General features: G+C 40.9%; 1 protein-coding gene and 2 pseudogenes across 1 annotated transcript; 2 read left to right on the top strand and 1 right to left on the bottom strand.

Annotated features, from left to right (window-relative positions):
• Window positions 1–6,072: 6,072 nt before the first annotated feature.
• On the top strand, window positions 6,073–7,074 carry LOC130010888 (iduronate 2-sulfatase-like). Its single transcript, XM_056099057.1, is given in 3 exon segments — window positions 6,073–6,366; window positions 6,368–6,403; window positions 6,691–7,074. Coding segments are annotated over 3 exon segments (714 nt in total).
• Window positions 7,075–8,045: 971 nt separating this feature from the next.
• LOC130010885 (iduronate 2-sulfatase-like) lies at window positions 8,046–9,387 on the top strand (annotated as a pseudogene).
• Window positions 9,388–11,131: 1,744 nt separating this feature from the next.
• LOC130010884 (iduronate 2-sulfatase-like) lies at window positions 11,132–12,083 on the bottom strand (annotated as a pseudogene).
• Between the last annotated feature and the right edge of the window lie 3,830 nt (window positions 12,084–15,913).

Raw genomic sequence — 15,913 nt, 5'->3', positions numbered from 1 at the left:
CATGGAGCGATGATGATCATGTTGTGGCCGGTGGCTTTAACGGGCCGCCACGCCATCACTGGAGTCTGGAATGAGCTGGCCGGTATAATAGACTTTCTGGGCCGGGTGTGCTGGGTGTGGGCCGGAATTCGGAATCTTGCAATGGGGATTCCAAATTTCATCCGAAAATTTCATCGGATTCACCCGACACTGTCGCCCGCAAATTTACTAATTATTAAGTCACCTGCACACTGTTTGTGGGGATACGCCAGAAACGTCTGCCAATGGTTCGTATATCCCAAAAAAAATCAATTTTAAGTCCTCAGCAAAATTTGGTGATAGCTGGTCTGCTGGCTGAATTTGACAGATATTATAATCAGATATGCCACCAAATCGCATATTTGGGGTTCATTTTTCAAAATGTTCCCGCGGGAGAGCACCCGGACCCCCCCCCCCCCCCAACCGTCCGGGCTCCGCGGCCAGTAAAAGGGGCCGTTCCGACACGGGAGCCCGGGCCGGTTCCCGACCCCAATCCGCCCCCGTTTAGCATTGGGTTATAGAAAACCACGCGATTAGTCAGGCGATGCCACACCGTGTCACGTGCAAGCTTGTTATCGAAACCACGCCACTTCATGCAGTGACACACCTTGTGATCTAATGCACACGCTTTACACCACTCAACTACTCGCCCTAACCCCTCCCCCGCAATATGCATGTATAAATATAAATTTTCCTTGTAGACGAGTGGTTGATTGGAGAATGTCCCGAGTTCGAACCCTGGCGTGATTTCAGCCTATTCGTGGGTCTTTTTGTGGGGCGCACCAGCGAAGTGTTCTGATGGGACTAAAACCCGATTTCTGCAAAGAGTCCAATACATTTTGGTAATTATCCAGAACAGAGAGTACGGCAGCTTTCCGAGTGAGCCATCTCGTCGGACATATTGGTTTCGTGGACGTCGGTCTGATGTTGTCGCCATCATGATAAAGATTTCTTGAATACAGTCGAGGGCGTCCCTGATGAAAACAGCTTCACTGACGGCATAAGAAGTAACTAAATGCGTGACATGGGCACCACAATGAGTATAGAGAGCAAGGGGCTGTGATTGTTTGAAAAGTGCCTGACAACCTTGGAAGCGACCTGACATGTTACTGGCGCCATCATAAATTTGGGCACGTATTTGGGTTAACGGTAAGGTCAACCGATCTGCAGATCTGCAAGCGCAGAACCGGTTGTAGATTCGGTCGAATATAATCCAATGAAATCCTCCTTGATCTGTAAATCGTCGGTGGTGTATCGGATACATATCGTCTCCTGTTCATTTCCTGAGATGTCTTGCGTGCCGTCCACAATTACACCAAACTGAACTGATTCAGCTTTTACCTTTTTAACGATTTGTCGCAAAATTTTATGGCTCACGATTCCAAGGATCTCATTGGCAACATCATGGCTTGTGTAGTTAGTGGTTCTTTTCAGCCACCTTGATAGGATTTAATCGTCCTCTGCCCGCAAGGAAAGAAGGCTCTTGCATTTCCCCTCGTCATATTCTTTTCCGCGAAGAGCAATGCCTTCGCTGGCCAGATATTTTATCGTAGTTATTATTTTCAGCATTGCATTTCTGGCATTAGTCTGGTCAGATGACAGCTGCTCGTCCAGATGACACCGTATATCCCTTTTGCTGAGATTAGCGCGCTTCAGACGGGCATCTCGGTGAACATCAGATATTTCATGGGCATGGAATTTTTCTATGGCTTTTTTCCAGTTCGCGAACCCCTCCACCCTAAACGCAGTTTCCTTCCGGTAATGTGATGGATTCAAAAGACCCTTATTTACTGCATCCATGCACACGAAACAGAAAACTTTTCCTGATCGTTCATCGCAATGTAGCCAAGATCGCCCCTGATACCATTTGGTCTGGAACTTCAAAGTCCGGGTACCACAGAGCTGCAACACCATAAAGTCTACATGTTTCGGTTGATTCGTGCATTGAAAAGAAATATGTTCATTTACCTCACTCGTTTCAGTTCGGTTCTCTTCGGAAACACTGACACTGGTACTGGGCACGGAGTCAACTTGAGGCGTCGACTCTGTTCCAGGTAGTTCATTTTTCTTCGCGAAATAACTAGAAATTTTCTTCATATTATGTACACAATGAGCAGTTCAGTAACTAAATAACATTCGATGTAAAATCAAGGAAAACCTCATCTGGTCAATATCTCAGTATATGATTATACCTCAATTCAATTCAAAAATTACGAATAAACTTTTGCAGTCCACTCAATCATCCCACCGTCCGTCTGGCCAGACCACTGAACAATTAACACAGACATTTTCTGATTTCTTCGACCAAAAGGTATCTTCTATTAGAGATCAACTTGATAATGACCAACCAGGCTTAAACCAACCGGACGAAACATTTACTGGGCACTTGCTCAATCACTTTAAACCCGTTTCTGAAGCTGAAATAAAGATACTGATTTCTTTTTCGACACCAAAATCCTGCTCCTTGGATCCTATTCCAACCTGGCTACTCAAGACCTGTTTAGATGATTTACTACCTGTGATTACAGCGATCGTCAATACATCCCTGTCAACATCTGAAGTCTCACCAGTCTGCACTAGTTAACCCACTTCTGAAAAAACCAACACTTGACCCTAACATTTTAAAGAATTATAGACCCGTCTCCAATCTGTCATTTATTTCAAAATTGGTTGAAAAGGTTGTAGCTGAACAGTTTTGTCATCATCTAGAAGAAAATTGTCTAGGGGCTAAATTCCAGTCAGCCTATCGAAAATGTCACAGCACTGAATCTGCATTAGTACGTGTATACAATGATGTCGTCTCCTCTATTGACAACAACAGAACCATTGCCCTAGTCCTGTTGGATTTGAGCGCAGCGTTCGACACGATTGATCAGTCGGTGCTACTTAAACGTCTATCTTCCAGACTCGGTGTTAATGGTGCTGCACTAGATTGGTTTCAGTCCTATCTTACTGGTAGGAAGCAAGAGGTTATCGTTGACAGCATAAGATCTAAGCCAAAATGTCTCCGCTACGGCGTCCCACAAGGATCAGTACTCGGCCCACTGCTGTTTACTTCCTACACTACACCAGTTGCTGACATAATGCGAAACTGGAGGCATGTATAGAAGACCTTCGTAACTGGATGAAGTCCAACTTCCTCAAGCTAAATGATGACAAAACGGAGGCTATCTTCTTTTCAAAAACAAAACTGTCTTTGCACAACTCTGTGCTGGTTGGTGATGTACACATTGAAACTACAAACTGTGTCCGTAATCTTGGAGTGCTCTTGGATAAAAATTTGAAAATGAAACGACATGTTTCTACCATCTGCAAGAAAGCGAACTTCCATCTCTATAGGATCGGCAGAATCAGAAACTTTTTAGACATTGATACTACAAAATTGCTCATTATTGCCTTCGTAACATCTACACTAGACTACTCAAATTCACTTCTTTACGGTTTACCATCAAATCTCATCCACCAACTACAGTCTATTCAAAATAAAGCAGCCCGAATTATCACAAAAACCAACATTAGAGAACACATAACTCCAATCCTTGCAGATCTACACTGGCTACCTATAAATTACAGAATATGTTTCAAAATCAACACCCTCACCTATAACTGCCTCAACAATCCTAATTCTCCGGAATACCTTAAAGATCTAATCCATCTATACATTCCCCAACGTTCCCTCCGGTCATCAAATCAACTACAACTCAAAACACACAAAACAAACACAAAATTTGGAGAAAGAGCTTTCTGTTTCGCCTCCCCCCAAGAATGGAATAAATTGCCCCTTTCCATTAAACAAAGTTGTTCTGCCTCAAGTTTTAAGAAGAATCTCAAAACACACTATTTTAATATGGCTTTTAATCAGTGATTTAAATGTTTCTATAGTGCTATTAATAATTAACTTTTTAAACTCAGTTTTACTTTTAAATTTTAAGGAGTGTTTTAAGTTATTAATTTGTGCGCCACTGAGCAGTTCTACTGAATGTACCAGCGCTATACAAGATGGATTATTATTATTATTATTATTATTATTATTATGAACTACGACCAACGATGCGTATGGCGCTTTATGACCACGTCCACCAGGGCCGGAGAACCACTCTATCCAATAGTTTTTGATTGGGGGTTGCCGACAGGCGGGCACGATTAAAATGGGCAATTTTTGTTCATTCAAATAATTTGAATTTGAGTATAATGTTTTATCTTCAAATCAACAAACAGACGTGGCTTACAGACACATAAAAGTATTTCTTATTATCTGAAAACGTATAAAAAACCTTGGCTAAGTAACTAATTGAGAGATTGACAGTACTATTAAAACATGGTAAATAAAACACTGAACAATTATTAATCGAAATATGACAATAATATACATAATTATAAGTTTAAATACCTCAAAATTTGTGTGAATGTCTAACTTCTCAATCGCCCAATCGACAAAACAAGTATGACTTAAAATATTATAATGCGCATGTATTAATTAGAACAAAGGAACAATTATTATAACACAGGATATATGTGAAACCTAATATAGAATTAATCAGTGTACCGACCAAGTATAAAACATGATAATGTTAAATAATGTAAAGTTCAATCTGTTCACAACAGGGTCACATTCCACAAGGTGATATCTGACTGATTCTTAGACCCAGTTCTAATGTATCGTGAAGATCAGTAACTATGGCGAGACCCAATTTAGTGGTTAGATAGCCTTCAGAACGGGACATTCATGTGGATATAAACCTGTTCTGGCGATCAAAATCATGGGGGGGGGGGACTGAGACCTATTCGTCCCCCCCCCCCTTCCGATTCTAAGGGGGGAGGGGCGTCCCCCCCCCCGTCCCATACACACATGCGTCTTTGATTTTATTTATTAGATTGTACTGTGTTCTTTCCATTTCATACAAACATTTTTTATCTACGATAGCAGGATATTTTTGTTTACATTCGTTGAACTTTTCAATCGACATTATAAACATTTTATCAAATGACGTGTACTTCATTTGCAGCCGCTCTGCGTTCACTCCGGGTGTTTTTTTCCGATGCGTTTTACCCTTGCCAGTGGTGCAGGACGGAGGCCTGACAAGGAACAGTGTCTAGTCGTTCGGGTGGAACGAAAAGCCGAGGAGTCGTGTACACATTGGCGTTGACATAAAAGAACCCTTCTTATTTGGAAATGGAAATAAGAGTAAACCATAGTACCGCTGTCCGGTCAAAATCTCCCTCATAGAAGACTGTCCGTCTTCATTTTCCAAGTCGGTGCAGAAAAGTAAGACGTTCAACCCCACTTCATTTTATTCATATTTCTTATGTACACTTAAAACTGGATTTATTCTGAGAAATATTATCAAATATACACATAGATGTATAAATTAGTTGGATGAAGGTATATAGGTGGAATGGTGTTTAACGTCCTTCAGAGTGCTATGAGGGTAATTTTGCACAGGCAAGGACGTTTCCACCTAGACTTTATCGAATGGTTTCCCGTTTCATCTAAACGATCCACTAGACGCTTTTCCTGACCAGGTTCTATGTCCAGCACAACTGACCAAGGACAATTCAGACCGGAAAATCACGGTGAACTTTCTTGGGCAACACCGGAATCGAGCCTGTTTAGTGAGCCAATGCCAGGAATATTTAGCCGTGGTTCCCATAAAGTATACAAACTATTCTTGCCTTGGGTCTCATCCAGGGCCTTTAACGAGCCTTTCCCGACCCATCTTTAATGGCTTCTAGAGTTTGTTAAGACATTATTTTTCGATCGGATATAACAAGTATTCCACGGATTTCATTTTTATAAATATTGGTAATAATAAATTTCCGCGACCATAAACACTGGATGAAATAATTCGTCGATTCAGGTCGAGTTTGACGATGGACTGTTTAACTGTGCATACAACTGATGTTAAGATAATTTACTATTTCTGATATTTGATAAGTAGATGATATAAAGCACATGTCAAAAGGTACATTATAGATTTAAAAAAATAGAGAACGAAGGACGAAGTCTTTGCTTTTTACTTTCCATGTACTTTGCTGATTTTCGCCTCCGATGATATGCGACCAGAACCAGGAGCTTTCCTCGGTTCCAACTTTCCTTCACCGGTTCATCCAGAGGTGCATACACCAAATCTAGATGCATTAGCCGCTAAAAGTCTGCTGCTGAAACGGTCTTACGTTCAACAGGCTGTCTGTTCTACTTCCAGAACATCTTTATTAATAGGTCGGCGACCATATACAACACACGTTTACGACCTCATCCATTATTTTAGAAACGTTGGAGGCAATTATACAACAATTCCCGAGTTTTTCAAAAATAATGGATATAAGGTCATTGGAATGGGTAAGATTTTTCCATCCAGGGGCACCTTCCGGATTTGATGATCCCGTATCCTGGACGGACCCATACTACCAAGCCCCGGATACAAAATTTAAGTTCATGCAACAGAGCTGGCGTGCTGTTTCTAAGGATGAATATACAATTCGGCCACTTCTAGATATGCAAGTCAAAGAACAGGCAAAAAGGATACTCCGGGAAGTAGCACCAGGTGCAAACAGTGGACAGCAAAATATCTTTGTAGCAGTCGGTTTCCATAAGCCACATCTGCCTTTTATTTTTCCTGAAGAGTTTTTAGCCTTTTACCCACGGGGAACATCAGGTTAACTGGTAATCAGTACGCCCCAGTTGACATGCCGGAAGTGGCTTGGGTCGATTATATTACGGAAGAGCTAGGAGCTTATACGGACATTCAACATGTTTATCCATCGGGTGCGATTAACAGCACATTGCCTGATGAGGTAGTGATTGGTTTAAGAAGGGCATACTATTGCGCCGTCTTTTATACCGATTCGCTGATAGGCGAAGTTATGGCGGAGCTTGAGAGTTAAGGGCTCGCTGAAAACACCATTGTATCTTTCTGGGGTGACCATGGTTGGCAGATCGGTGAACATGAGGAATGGTGTAAACATACTAACTTTGAAGATGCAACCCATGTTACTATGATGGTTAGTGTCCCAGGACGTACGGATAAAGGCGTTGTAACAGAAATATTAACATAATTTGTTGACCTATTTCCAACCCTTGTAGAAGCAGTCGGCTTCGATCCATTACCACTTTGTCCTGTGGATTCAACCAGAACAGCTCTCTATCGAAGGAACGAGCATGTTACCTTTGATGAAGGATCCTACCAGAGAATGGAAAACTGGAGCATTCCCCAATATCTGCGCAATAATTACACTGTGATGGGATATACTTTAAGCACTGACAAATACAGATACACTGAATGGCCAGAATTTACCATGGCACCTGATTACAACCGAACTGGAACAAACTTTATAGTGTTGAACTTTATGATCATTCTATTGATCCGGAAGAGAATTATAACAGATATAAGGATCCTCAATACTAAACTGTAGTCACTGAACTTAGTTCTCAGCTTAGAAAAGGTTGGAGATATAGTCAGCCACCCAGCGTCATGGCTGCACAATGATCCCAGGTACAGTTCTAAGTTTATAAATAAATATAACTAGCATCCCAGTTCATTAATACAATTATTTTTTTTTCTTTTGAGATATGTAATAAAATTGTTCCGTCAAAGGATATGAAATTGTTTTGAATGTACCCTATTGCCGCTTGACGATTTCTATTAGGGGACAAATTTTCTGTGAAAATTGATTATATCAGTAGCGTGCAAAGGCCTGGTGATGCCCTGAGCCAACTCCTGATCATATCTGATTATATGTCCCGAGAGTCAAGTATAGGGCCCTAGTTTGAGCGAGATAGAGCAATATTAATTACCACACTACCATACTGAAAAAAAAACAGTTGTATCATTTACTCTTGATAAGTTGACTATATAAATCCCATATCATTTGGTGCATATCAGATTAAATAAAAGAGAGCGAGGACACTATTGTTCATTGTGTGACACATCAACGATGATGTTGTTGACGGTCAATTTCCCTGTGCGTCCAGAACTAGGAGCTTACCTGGGTCCCGATTTTCCTTCCCAGTTCATCCAGAGGTGCATACACCTAATCTAGATGCATTAGCCGCTAAACGTCTGCTGCTGAAACAGTCTTACGTTCAACAGGCTGTCTGTTCTCCTTCCAGAACATCTTTATTATCAGGGCGACTACCAAATACAACCCACGTTTACGACCTCATCCATTATTTTCGAAACATTGGAGGTAATTATACAACAATTCCCGAGTTCTTCAAAACTAATGGATACAGGACAATCGGAATGGGTAAGATATTCCACCTGGGAACAGCTTCAGATAATGATGATCCGATATCGTGGACGGACCCGTACTACCATGCCCAGGATGCAAAATTTAAGTTTAGGCAGCAGAGTTGGCGTGCCGTCGCTAGAGACGAATATACTATACGACCACTGCCTGACATGCAGATAAAAGACCATGTCATTAAGATACTCCGAGATGTAGCACCTGCTGCAAACAGCGGACACATTTGTTTTGTCGCTGTTGGTATCTTTAAACCTCAGTTGCTTTTATTTTCCCCGAAGAATTCCTATCTCTTTACCCGAAAGCGAACATCAAGTTACCTGATAATCGGTACGCCCCAGTTGACAACATGCCGGAAGTGGCGTGGGTTGATTATATTACGGAAGAACTGGGTAATTATGACGATATAAAACATGTTTATCCCTCGGGTGCGATTAATAGCACATTGTCTGATGAGGTCGTGATTGGTCTTGAAAGAGGATATTATTCCACCGTCTCTTACAGTGTATGTTGATTCCGAGAAGTTAAGGCGGAACTGGAAAGTCTGGGACTCGCTGGAAACACCATTGTATCTTACTGGGGTGACCATGGTTTGGCAGCTCGGTGAACTTGGGGAATGGTATAAACATACTAACTTTGAAGATGCAACCCATGCTCCTATGATGGTTAGTGTACCGGGATTACAGATAAAGGTGTTGTAACAGAAAGACCTACAGAATTTGTTGACCTATTTCCAACCCTTGTAGAAGCAGCTGGCTTCGATCCATTACCACATTGTCCTGCGGGTTCAACCAGAAGAGCCCTCTGTACCGAAGGAACAAGCATGGTACCTTTGATGAAGGATCCAACCAGAGAATGGAAAACTGGGGCCTTCTCCCAATATCCACGTAATAATTACACAAATACAGATACACAAAATGGCCAGAATTTACCATGGCACCTGATTACAAACCCAACTGGAACGAACTTTATAGTGTTGAACTTTATGATCATTCTATTGATCTGGAAGAGAATTATAACAGATATAAGGATCCTCAATACCAAACTATAGTCACTGAACTTAGTTCTCAGCTTAGAAAAGGTTGGAGATATAGTCAGCCACCCAGCGTCATGCATTCTCCTTGAACATATAGTATATTCTTTTGGCATAACAGAATGAAAGATATTAGTAATGAACAGTGTTTCTCGTTGTATAAAGGAAAGTGTTGGCAGGGTTTGAGTTCTCATGGGAGCCGCGGCGGCCCAGTGAGTAAAAGGCTGGCACGCTAGCAAGGAGGACTCGGGCTCGCTCCCGGTGTTGGACGAGAACGTTTCTCGGGTTTTCTCCCGTAGTTTCCCCCTTGTCAGTGGTGCAGAACGGAGGTACACATTACCTACACGTAAAATAACCCTTGACAATTCGACATCGGAATACGATTTGCCGTAGCTCCGATGTCAGGGAAAATTTTCCCTTGTAGGACATTGCATGGGGTATGCCCGTCTTCAATACCCCAGTTAGTGCAGAAACGTTAAATACTATATCATTTCGGGGGTTGGGTGGCAGAATTGTTTAACGTGTCCGCGTTAGATCACAAGATCTGCCATTGAGTCACGTGACGTGGTTTCGATTCCCCGTTGGTACGTTACAAGGAGTAAGGTCACCTGTCCAACCTCGTGTGATTTCTCCGGGGCCTCCGATTTCCTCCCACAGCTAAAGACCCCTACGCGCAAGCGAATTATTGAAATAAAATTGATCCATGTGCTATAGTCCCGAAATGACCTAGTGTCAGGTGGATGTTAAACTCTATTTCTCTCTCCATATCATTCCATTTCTGATTTCTTCTCCAGCGGCTTGATTTTTTCGAACAATCTTTTCTCCTTCATCCCGATATACATTAAGTTATAAGCTAGCTGTCTGTCCTTCAGAGGTTATGTATTCTGGTTAAAGTACACACGACATTCAGGAGTTAATCAATATTCCATTAACTGTTAGCTGTTAAATGTCTATTGTACAGCCACTCTCACCCTTCTCCCTGTCTATAATCTTACTATCTGAAGCACCCGTTTGGTTTCTAAAATTCTTAAAGGAATGTTTCCGTGGCATAAAAAAATTCCTAAACGCCAGTTATAATAATTCTGTAATGTTATACTAATTCGTGGAGTCAGTACAGATACAAGCCCCAACAATTGAGCTAAATCAACGAATGACATGGAATGGAGTTTTCTGGCAAGTAGTAGTAGGATGTTAAACCCATTTCATTGTATGACCCTTAGCGTCACCGGGCTACACTTATGGTGGTCGCAATGATATTTATATGCATAAATAAAATGAATAAAATTAAAAATAATTACCCGGTATCAAAATAATTTATATAAATATGTAAAATGAAAGGAGATCGGTCAGAAAATCAGTAAAAACTTTTAACAATTCCTCCATTGCTAACTTTGATCTATATCGCAGAGAGAGAGAGAGAGAGAGAGAGAGAGACTGTACTCCTTGTCGCGTATAAATTTGCACCCGTTATACCATTCGACCCCCACCCTCTACCGAACCCTTGGGGTTTAACGTCCACTCGATACAAACTAGGACATTTCGGGACTAACATAAGGTTTCAGTTTTATTATAATTTTCTTCCGGTTCAATAGAATGTGTATCTGCATTTGTCAGTTTTTAAAGTATATCCCATCACAGTGTAATTTTTACGTGGATATTGGGAGAATGCTCCAGTTTTCCACTCTCTGGTTGGATCTTTCATCAAAGGTAACATGCTCGTTCCTTCGGTACAGAAAGCTGTTCTGGTTGAATCCACAGGACAAAGAGGTAATGGATCGAAGCCGGCTGCTTCTACAAGGGTTGGAAATAGATCAACAAATTATGTAAGTCTTTCTGTTACAACATAGTAGCATGGGTTGCATCTTCAAAGTTAGTAGCCCATTATCCATGTTCTCCGAGCTGCCAACCATGGTCGCCCCAGAAAGACACAATGGTGTTCCCTGCGAGTCCCAAGTTCTCAAGCTCTGCCACAACTTCTATCAGGGAGTCAATATAAGAGACCGCGCAATAATATACTCTTCTGAGATCAATCACTTTGTAATCAGGCAATGTGCTGTTAATCGCTCCTGAAGGATGTAATTGTAATATATCCTCAAAAGTTGCTAATAGTTCGCCGTCTGTAATATAATTAATCCAAGCCACTTCTGGCATATAAACTGGGGCGTACGGGTTGTCGGGCAACTGGATGTTCTGTCGTGAGTAAAGCGATAGAAATTCTGCAGGGAAAATAAAAGGCGTATGCGGCTTATGGAAACCAACTGCGACAAAGAAATTTTGCTGTCCATGTTTTGCAGCTGGTGCTACTTCTCGGAGCATCTTTATGGCCTGGTCCTTTATTTGCATGTCTTCCAGTGGTCGTATTTCATATTCATCTTTCGAAACGGCACGCCAACTATGCAGCCAAGATCGGAACTTTATATCCGGGGCATGATAGTAAGCGTCCGTCCAGGACATGGGATCATCATTATCTAAGGCTAATTGCCCTGCGGATGGAATAACTTACCCATTCCGATTGTGCTGTATCCATTATTCTTAAAGAACTCGGGAAGTGTTCTATAATTACCTCCAATGTTTCGAAAATAATGGATGAGGTCGTAAACGTGGGTTGTGTCAGGTCGAGGTTCCGTTAATAAAGATGTTCTGGAAGGAGAACAGGCAGCTTGTTGAGCGTAAGACTGTTTAACAGCAGACTTTTAGCGGCTAATGCATCGAGATTCGGTGTATGTATTTGCGGATGAACTGGAGATGGAAAATCGGGACCAAGATAAGCTCTAATTTCTGGTCGCATGTCATCGGAAACGAAAAACAGGATGTTCTTGTTCCGACACCTTACGGTCACCAGGAACGTAAAGATCAAATAAGACTTCATCATTAGAATACAACCACAATGTACTCGATTTTATATAATCTGTGCACTTAATGATTATGCTTTATATAGTCTATTTATCAAATATTAAAAATTTTCTTCTTTTTCAAAAGAAACAAACACACACAAAAAAGAAAAAAAAGAAAAAATTCAGATAATATTTGTTTTTCTTTAGAAACCACATACTGCCAGGTCTCGTCTTTCTAGAACATCCGATACCACTTCTAAGTTTCGTTATACGTTTGTACTGGGCAAGCGCGTAAATTCTGAGTGACCGGGGCTGAGCAAGTAACAATATAATACAGAACATTGACTGCAGCGGCGAAAACCACTCTGCTGATCACTCTGGTGGCTGTGTCATAGGCCGTTGCTATTGGGATAGTAGCTTCGGTTTCAGAGTTCCGTTCTAATCCAACTCCCAACTATTATTTGTAGTTTAAATGGATACATAGGCGCTGGGGTGCAACGGTCCGGGTACCCATATCGGAGGGGCACTCAATCAAAGAGTGTAATTTGAATTTAGTTTTTTTTTTAAATTGGAAATCATCACCGTTAACTTTGCAGAACAACAATTTTGTCACTTCAACAAAAAGTATGGAACAAACTTGATATCAAAGTATGAATTTCTCCGTCTCTTATTACTTACTCAAACAAAAATTAAAACTAACGGATCTTATTATTCCAAATTCATTTTTACAAGGCAAAAAAAAACCAATCAGATCATTACATAGCAGATTGCGACTGTCTTATAGTGACCTAAACGGACTTATCTCCGTGGATCCATCATGCAGCTGTAGTCATCGATTTGAAGATTCTGAACATTTTCTCTGCTGGCGCCCATTGTATTCAGATGCAAGAAAAAAAGACAATACATCTTTTACCATTACATTAGCAATCAATGAAATCGCTTCTATTTGGCATAGATAATCCGGCTACAACTAATCACTGCACTTTCAAAATAGCAGATGAATATTTTGATGTCACCAGACGTTTCAATATTTAAGTGATTCTCTTTTCTGCCCAGTCTTTAATCATGTTTTAAAAAGATATCATTGCTGCCTGTGAGAGTTGATAATTAATGTTTTTGCATCGTCGGATGTATCTGTATAAACTGTTCAAGGGGTGGCTGCTAGCTAGTTGATCGAAGTTCAAGAATTAATGAATAATATTTTTCATGTTGCGACACCGATTCAATGTTTTTACGTAAACGCTAATGTGTACCAGCATGGAAATATGAAGACGAGCATTCGTCATGCACTGTGCTATGAGGGTAATTTTGCCCTGACAGCGGCGTTTCCGCCTATTGTGTACCGAATTCCAACTGGTAAGCGTTCTTCTACGTGCACACTGCACTTACGGGTTTCGTCCTTGCCAGGCCCTTGACCTCAACCACTGTCAAGCAGAAACCAAGCTGAAAAATTCCCGTGACCTCCTGATTAGTGAGTCAGTGACTTACTCACATAGCCACCGGGAGTCTCGCACACCAGTCCTCGGTTAGTACGATATAAATCAATTACATATGCATTACTAAACTGAACCACGGGTTTGAATGGCCGAATGAGTTAACGCGTGTGCTTTAAGATCGTAAGGTCTGTCATTGGCTCAAGATGTGTTGTTTCGATTCTTAGCTTGTACGTGACAATGAGTAGGGTCGCCTTCCAACGTACTGCGTTTTTACAATCGGATAGCACACGGAAGCAATATTGATGACAATTCTCTCTCTCCCCGACCCCCCCCCCCCCCATCGCGGAGATAACTTGGACTGGGCCAGTCGAAGCTTCTGTCGTTCAATAAACGAAGCAAGATGGGTCGTGTATTTATACTTACTTTCACAACATCAAAGATACAGCAACCGGTTGTAAAACCAATCAATTGGTGTTTTATATACATTTAATCAATAAACTGTTTTATTTGTTAGGAGTTTTTCTAGAGTAAATATCTAAAATTGTGTGTTGGTTTTTTTTTCATCCATAACTGAAAAGAGAAAGAACGAACCTGTAATAAAATAAATATCATTTAAGTAAATAAAACATTATTGGTTTGTTTGAAGTTCTATAATGATAATTGAATGTGTATTGAATACAGTTAGCTGGGATTCCAACTTCTATTAAGGTCATGCGGGATTGATTTCTGGTGTATAGGGAGTCACGGTGGTGAAGTGAGTAATGTGCTTGCTCACTAACGAAGAGTTCCCGGGCTAGAAACCTATGCTGCTTCAGAAAATTCCCCGTGAATTTCCAGCGTGGTTTTAGTTGTTCTGATGGGACGAAAAAATCTAGGTCCCGTGTACATGTTGGCTTGCACGTAAAAAAAATGGGTATTGCATACTGTTAGCTGCATACTCTATTAGAGTCAATGTTAACTGATTTATATCGCATTAACCGAGGCCTGGTGTACGAGACTCACGGTGGGTGAGTAATCGCTGACTCACTAGTCAAGAGGTCACGGGGATTTTTCAGCGTAGCCTCCCTTTGTCAATGGTGGAGGACGAGAATCTGGAAAGGACGAACCCTAGGCGCAGCGCCCACGAAGAAGAACGCTTACCAGTTGGAATTCGATAAACAGTAAGCGGAAACGCAAGGGCAAAATTACCCTCATAGCACAGTGCATGGCGATTAGCGAATGCTTGTCTTCATACTCTTGTACACCGTTATAAGTAGGCAGAAAATGGGGACTATGTACGGCCGATATAAGCGGATAGAAACTATGTACAACCGGGGTAAGTGGGTGGACACTATGTACAACCGAGGTAAGTGGGTGGACACTATGTACAACCGAGATAAGTGGGTGGAGAATAATATGTACAACCGGGATAACTGGGGGGAGATTGGACACCATGTACAGTCGAGAGAGGGGTGGAGAATATGTACATTCGGGATAAGTACAATGGACACTATGTACAGCCGAGATAAGTTGGCTGGACACTATGCATAACCGAGATAAGTGGATGAACGAGTCTATCTCTTTATTAAAGGCCAGAAATACTTAACAGTCGAGAAGGAAATAGGCTAATTCTAATAATTCTGACTTTTATCAGAGATGATTATTGACAGTTAGTAATATCGATCTCTAACACAGACGACGTCTTGTACAATCATAGAATACGTGTGTACTATAACCATAATATCACAGTACTAATACTACGTTTGATACATGTCGTGTAGTTTAACTATATATCACAATACTAATACGGCGTTCAATACATATCGTGTACTGCTTTCCATAGAGGAGAGGGTGTAAGTTGTACTACTTGTCACAAAGACTGCTCTGGTGTCCAAAGTACCCAAAATTTTCTGACACAATTGGTTTCACTACATAGTTTAAGACGTTGTTCATTATTAACAATATTATCCAGTTAAATTACTATGTCGAAATAAAATGGTGGGGTAAGTTGTTCCACCATCTGGGGTAAGTTGGGCCGAGTCAGTGTAATCAAGAAGTATTGATATATTTCACAAACATACAATATTTATTCATGTTGTTAAACATTCCAGTTGGTCATAGGACATGATCTATCTATTATAACTTTCACATACAATTTCCTTATGTATTAAGAGCACCAAGATATATAGTTATCTTGAAATAATGAGATAGTTATCTTGTAAGAACGAGATAGCTATCTTGTAATAAGAAGATAATCACAATATGTTTTTTCCATTTGATTGACCCTAATGGTCTTCCGTAGTTTTCAAGAAATTCACTTTGGAGTTTAAAATTTAGATTTTTGTACGTAGCTGCTTTGTTCTTGGTGA

Source organism: Patella vulgata, chromosome 2 (assembly GCF_932274485.2).
Source record: "Patella vulgata chromosome 2, xgPatVulg1.2, whole genome shotgun sequence".
NCBI lineage: Eukaryota > Metazoa > Mollusca > Gastropoda > Patellidae > Patella > Patella vulgata.
This window is presented reverse-complemented; position numbering and strand designations above follow the sequence as displayed.